Source organism: Pochonia chlamydosporia (assembly GCF_001653235.2).
Source record: "Pochonia chlamydosporia 170 chromosome Unknown PCv3seq00015, whole genome shotgun sequence".
NCBI classification, from domain to species: domain Eukaryota; kingdom Fungi; phylum Ascomycota; class Sordariomycetes; order Hypocreales; family Clavicipitaceae; genus Pochonia; species Pochonia chlamydosporia.
This window is the reverse complement of record NW_019154050.1, coordinates 721,456-727,680: the sequence shown is the minus strand read 5'-3', so window position 1 is coordinate 727,680 and position 6,225 is coordinate 721,456. Positions and strand designations below refer to the sequence as shown.

Sequence of the window (6,225 nt, the reverse complement as noted above, 5' to 3'; positions counted from 1 at the left end):
AACTGGTCGTGAGGGTTATTAACGTCGGCGTCGATGAAGTGGGTGATTTTCTGGTGATCTAGAGATGAAGCCCCCATGCCGCGGGCAACTTCGTTTGGGGCCTGCCAAATGAGAACTCATGTTGTCAAGCTGTGCTCGAGAGGCACAAGCATGGCCCGCACTTACCAGAATCCCGTGGGCTTGGCGAAGGTGCTTCTTGATGGCGGCCCCGGTCGAGCAGACGAAGCAGAAGTCTGACTTCTTCTTAAAGCCTCGGGCGAAGCAGTCCGCACAGATCCACTTCAGCTTATTGCCCTGGCGCGAGGTGGAACGGTCCTCAACACGATACCCAAATTGCTGCCACCAGGCCCTCGTGTCCTGACCGCCAGTATAACGCTCGAATCCCGGCCATTTCGCCCACTCCTGACGGCCCCAGAGTGTCCAATCAGCCTTGACAAAGTCGGTGGCCGTCCCGCGAGGACGGGGCGATGGCGTTGTTGGCAATGAGGTTCCTGAAGACGAAGCGAGTGGTGAAGACGAGAGCTCAACTCGCTCCATTGAGCCTGGCTGATTCGACGGGGAAGGGATCGCAGAGAATATTTCGGAGGACATCGTGGCGATATTGGGTAGTCGAGCAAATCGGTTCTACAGATCGAGCGAGCTTGGCCAGGATGTTGGAACTCATCCAGGCTTCGCTGAGGCTCAACGTATACTCATCCATGGTTGCAAAGGAAAGTACGGCGGCACGCGTGTGAACACGCGGTTTGGCGTTCAACGCGAAAGGGGGGGGAGAAAAAAAGAAAGAAAGAAAACATAAGGTCGCCAACTCCGTTGAAGGGGGCTAAGTCCTGTACGAGTGAAAGAAGCATCACTTGGTGGCGCAAGTGACTACGCTATGGCTGTCCAACCATTGGTGCTCAAAGATCCTGTTGGTGTTTTCACACAATAAATAACACGATTGCTGGTGGCGACCAGTCAATTAAAGAGGGCTGTCGCTCAAGAGCTCCCATTGGCTTGAGTGAGCGCGTTGCACAGACCACCGAGGCTCATCCATGTTGTGCATAAGCCGCGAAAGATCGATGAAGTTGCTCGTACATCCGTTGAGGAGGGCAGGTGGGTTTCGGCACATGTCCCTGTTACAAAGAGGTGGATGAACATCGGGACAATAATTACCCAATTTGCTCCACTTTGATCCTGTAGGCTTAGGGAGCGGCGTAATTTTCCATGGATTTGGGTCTGACCCGTTGTTCACGACCGTACGGGTCAATTCAACATGGGGATGGTTTACGAGATTCCAAGTTCGAAATGCTTGTCCAGTCGTACCAAAATGGGTACCAATGGGATTCACGCGGTGGGAGAGATCTAAAGGGATTTAGTCTTGTTGATGGTTAACATCTACCCTGCAAAAACTGGCATGTATTTGCAGGTTTACTGTCGAGCTTGCTACAGAGAGAGACACCTACCCTATATGACGTAGCTAGTGGATACCAGGGCACTCACCTATGCTTCTAAACATCTCTGGTCACATTTCATTCCTCAGGGCATCGTTTTCCAGCCTCTTCCACACACCAAATAGTTGTCTTGGAAAATTAGAAACAACCTCTATGCAATAGATCGGTGTTGAAGTTTAGTAAATCAACCATTTATGGGCTACTAATGAGATGATTGCTGCAGTTGCAAGATACCTGTATTTGCACGCAAGTGTCAGAGAGGAGATATGTGCCTACTAACATATCTTAGCACCAAATACAATACCCTGAAGCAGGATATCAATCACGCCTTGTCGCGTCCGATCGTGCCACAGGCTTGTTGAGGCGTCCCATCCAGTCACGCTGAACGAGCCCCTGACCAATTTCAGCAAACCAGGACACTTCGTTCGATCGAATCGATCGAAAATTGATCGAACACTCGGGCCCGTTCGATTCGAACGGCGAATGATGTGTGCGCAGTTCGATTCGGGTGTCGAATGAGATGCGCCACATTCGATTCGATGCAGTCGAATATCGAATGAGACCTGCCCTGTTCGATTCGACATCGAATCGAACGCCAAGAAATTCGATTCGATATTCGTAAGACTTGGCATCGAATGAATCTATCGATTCGATTCCCATTCGTAAGATGTCCATCCCTGGCTGGGGGTTACCGGCGACAATGCTGAAGGCAAAGGCGAGAGCGCAAGCCGAGCCACCATCGGGCTCAGCCCGTTACAGAAACGACCATTCTGGGTCCTCTCAAAAAGACAGATAGGATCGCCTTTATTGATTGAACAAGAAATACTTGGTATAATTTCCAGTTGTTACCACGACAGTTATGAATGGACAAAGATAGCAGGAAAAACGCCATTCTGAGGGGTAAAACTTTAAAGGCTCGGACGAAAGGAAGTTCTTAGTATATCAAAAGGACTTGAAGAGTTTGGAAGAAGAGAAGAACAACAATGAACTCAATTACATTTTGAAGATAGAACTTCTCCGTGATTTTTGTGCCATCGTATTTCTGACAGCAACCCTCATTTCTGGGAAACTTATCCGATTAATGTTACGATTAATGTTAAGTCAGCCTAGTTACGGCTGAATTAGGATAACATAGTACAATAGGCAACTATGCGGTGACGTTCCATTTACCTCCAATGTAAAACCTGATGGACTTGAGTCGAATTGAATGCCCAAGCTCCAACAAGCAGGCTGCCTTCGTAAAGCTTGAGCTAGATAGGAAGATAGAATATAGCTACAACCAGCACGAATTTAAGTGGCTGCTATTGGCTATGCGGCCTGTCTATCCTCTCTGTGCCGCTGCCTTCTGTGCCGCTGCCTTCTGTGCCTTTGCCTTCTGTGCCGCTGCCTTCTGTGCCGCTGCCTTCTGTGCCGCTGCCTTCTGTGCCGCTGCCTTCTGTGCCTTTGCCTTCTGTGCCTTTGCCTTCTGTGCCGCTGCCTTCTGTGCCTTTGCCTTCTGTGCCGCTGCCTTCTGTGCCTTTGCCTTCTGTGCCTTTGCCTTCTGTGCCTTTGCCTTCTGTGCCTTTGCCTTCTGTGCCTTTGCCTTCTGTGCCGCTGCCTTCTGTGCCGCTGCCTTCTGTGCCGCTGCCTTCTTCTTGGCCCCCCTTGCCACTATATCCTCCTCGCCCTCGACAGCGTCGGCAGCAACATCGCGCATATCGAGTGTAACGCCAACTTCCTCAAATCTAGCTTCAACTGCATTGGTGAAGCGAGAGCCCTGGAGGACCATAGCAGTGACGTCAACATCGTGCTTCTCTGATTCGGATTTGACCAGGGCCTGGGGCGCGGCCAGCGCGCCGGTGAGGAGGGTAAGGACGAATGCGGATGAGATCTTCATTGTGTTGTATTATGTAGAAGAGGACAAAAGTACTGCGATTAAAGTTGCTTTTGGTTGAAGTGAAGATCGGACTAAGTTGTTGAGTTGTTATGGATTACAAGATTCTCGTGAACGCTTAGCAGAACTCTTTTATATGTATATCCTTCTCTTGCAACCAAGGTTGTAAACTTCATTCCCTGTCGTCTAGGCTCTTGTCCTGTGACAGGCTGGGCGTCGGATCATGATTAACCGAAACAGGATAAGTTGTTTAGAGCCCCTATTCACAAGTAGATCTTGAGCTGTCCAAAATCCGGGCACAGGCATATGATCGCCCTTTGAGCAAGTTGAATCGCTCAAATGTTCGGAAGTGACCTGCCGCTAGATTGTCGCATTGAAGCTTAGCCGGTCTGAAGTCTGGTTTCATCTGCTTCATTGCGCATAGATTGCGTCGTTCATGCGAAGCCGCCCTTCTTCCCGCCCTCACATGGAAACTTGTCTCGTTTACCCACCAGCTACCCTAACCACTGAGTCATGGGCTGACATCTGGTACGTTAGATATAGCGATGGATTGTGTCTTGAGTCGACGAGTCATTAGCTGTTAGTATTAAGAGTGAAACCATGGGCAGAGGAAGTGCCTGGGATACTGCCCCAGTATGTAGCCCTGCCTCCGCAAATATTTAATTCTGAATGCTGGCTCATGTCTGAGTTCCTACACTTTAAACACGCCGAACTTAGCTGGCAAGTAGTATACAGATGTCCAATACAGCGGCACTCGTCCATGCTGTCGGCTTTAATTTGGAGCAGTGAGATTGCGAACATACGACGTTCACCTTCGACAATGATGAGACGCACCACAAACAGTGGTGCAATAGAGGTGTTAAAGTCGCAAGGGGGATCCTTCACAGAACTGTTAAGACGGAGCTGAATGCTCCACCAAGCTCACTTGCGAGGTTGTCCATGTTGTCAAGTGTGTACTGGTGTCTTTGCCTGGCGCCGTGTTAGGAAGCACGAGTGCCTTCTGATTTCCTAGCAAATATGGCTCTGGCTATATAAGAAAAATGGCGAGAGGCGTGCGTCTAGCTTCTTGTCAGTGGAACGCTCATGGTCTTTGCCTCGCACCTTCTTGCAAAGCCAGAGACTGTCGTGGGAGCAGCTTGAAGATAACCTCTTAAACAAGCTAATACATTCAATGCCGCGCCGAATTGCTGCAGTTTGAGCGCCCGTGGTTGGTACACAAAGTACTAGCTGCATTTTCTAGTTGATTAACTATTTACTATTAAATTCCTTAAGTTACTAAGGAATTGAGCTAAATCTGGGCACAAAATGCGGCTTTTTAATTACTAGGTTGCGGGGCAAAACGGTGTTGCCTTCCGCTATTATCGTGACTTTTGCGGGGTGACCGTACGAGGTGGTTTTGACAGAATGAAGGGATTAACAAGCTGGTGATGCGCGAACCATGACTGGATGAAACGGCGACCAAGTTTCACAACGACTCGGGGAAGAGGACCGTTTGCATAAGTGGGAGAGAAGATGTCATTATAGGTACCAAGACAGCGTTACATGGAGGATAATATGACCCTTAGCATAATTCCCTCAAACCAAAGGAATAGTCACGGTTTACAATTTCACGAGAGTCATCCAACAGATCTGACGATGCTTGTAGTAGTTGCATGCGTGCGAAATGTATCCACAGATCACGAACTCATCGGTCACACAACAGCCCCATCCTAATCACCAATTCAGGAACAAACCAAGCAGCATTAATCGGCACAGCCAACATCCGTACAACTTCCAAGCGATAAATTTCCCCCACATCTATTGCATGGTGGACTGCAAGGGGTGAAGTACACCATAGAGCCAAATTGATGAAACGGGAACTCGTTCCTGTCAAGAAGCCAACTCACTTGGTCGTTAATAACCCGCATAGCAACGCTTTGAGCGCGTAAATTAGTAAGTGTTGGTTTCAAAATGGGGCCTTTGGTAGTGGCAATGTTGGGGCTGCGCCACTCGACTACCGTTTCTGATCGTCGAAACGTCGCTTTGCTTGACTCGCATGGGTATGGTTGCGGCGAGGGAGGCCGATGACGCAAAGGATCTCTCGACAATCTTCCACAGATCTCCCTTGTTGGCAGGTCGCAGGGGACCAATCGGGAAGTTGCCGAGCTACTGGTACCTGCCTAGCATGGCTATGAAGCTTGGCATCGAGTCGTGCTGTTTTAAGTTGGACTTTTTTTATTTGGTCAAGAGTTTCGTGAGTTTGAGAGGATGCAGACGTCGCGCTTATTCCTGCAACCTGTTAAATCTATACGGATTAAGGATTACTACATGTCATGTCCTTTGCAAGGGATGATGGGCACCATGAGGCGCTGGGTAGGAATTGTTCTAGAAGACCCACAGTTGAACTTGATTGGATGAGAGTCGGACCATAGGCACTTGACGCTTCTTGTTTGAGACTGCTTGGCTTCACCAATTGCCCCGGGAGCCTCTTGTTTGGCTTCCAACAAGGCGGAATTTGGAAACTGAGAGATGTCACTCACCCCATTTGTACTGAGCCTCGTTGTCAGAAAGTGCCAAGCCATGCATTTTAACTTTCTAAATACAACTCGAGATCAAAACCCCCGTCAAGTCCTTCTATCGACAGTGTCTGACACGGGGTCCGAAACTACAATGTCTGACACGGATTACGAAACATAACCCATCTTGTCGAAAGTATGGGCTTTAATACACCCCCCCTATTGATGAGAGTTCTAAAGAGAATTGGACAATTGGTATTTCGGACCTAGATGATCGCAATTGGGAGCGATGCCCCCAAGGCGTCGAGTCCTTCCGTGGTGGACGTTCTCGACGATCTCCGCAAGGCGCTCGAGTTCGTCGTCAGACGTGACCCGAATCTTCCCAGACGGGCAAGGGGCATGTTGTGTGGATGGGATTGTTAAGCTC

At 49.2% G+C, this 6,225-nt stretch overlaps 2 protein-coding genes across 2 annotated transcripts; one reads left to right on the top strand and one right to left on the bottom strand.

Annotated features, from left to right (window-relative positions):
* Nucleotides 1-467: 467 nt before the first annotated feature.
* VFPPC_18592 (hypothetical protein) lies at nt 468-734 on the top strand (the record flags this gene model as incomplete). The annotated part of the gene is made up of 1 exon (XM_022430179.1): nt 468-734. The coding sequence occupies one exon, from the start codon at nt 468-470 to the stop codon at nt 732-734; it is 267 nt and encodes an 88-aa protein (XP_022285020.1).
* Nucleotides 735-2,751: 2,017 nt separating this feature from the next.
* On the bottom strand, nt 2,752-3,306 carry VFPPC_18591 (histone h1-like nucleoprotein HC2 domain-containing protein; the record flags this gene model as incomplete). Its single annotated transcript, XM_022430178.1, has 1 exon — nt 2,752-3,306. The coding sequence occupies one exon, from the start codon at nt 3,304-3,306 to the stop codon at nt 2,752-2,754; it is 555 nt and encodes a 184-aa protein (XP_022285019.1).
* Between the last annotated feature and the right edge of the window lie 2,919 nt (nt 3,307-6,225).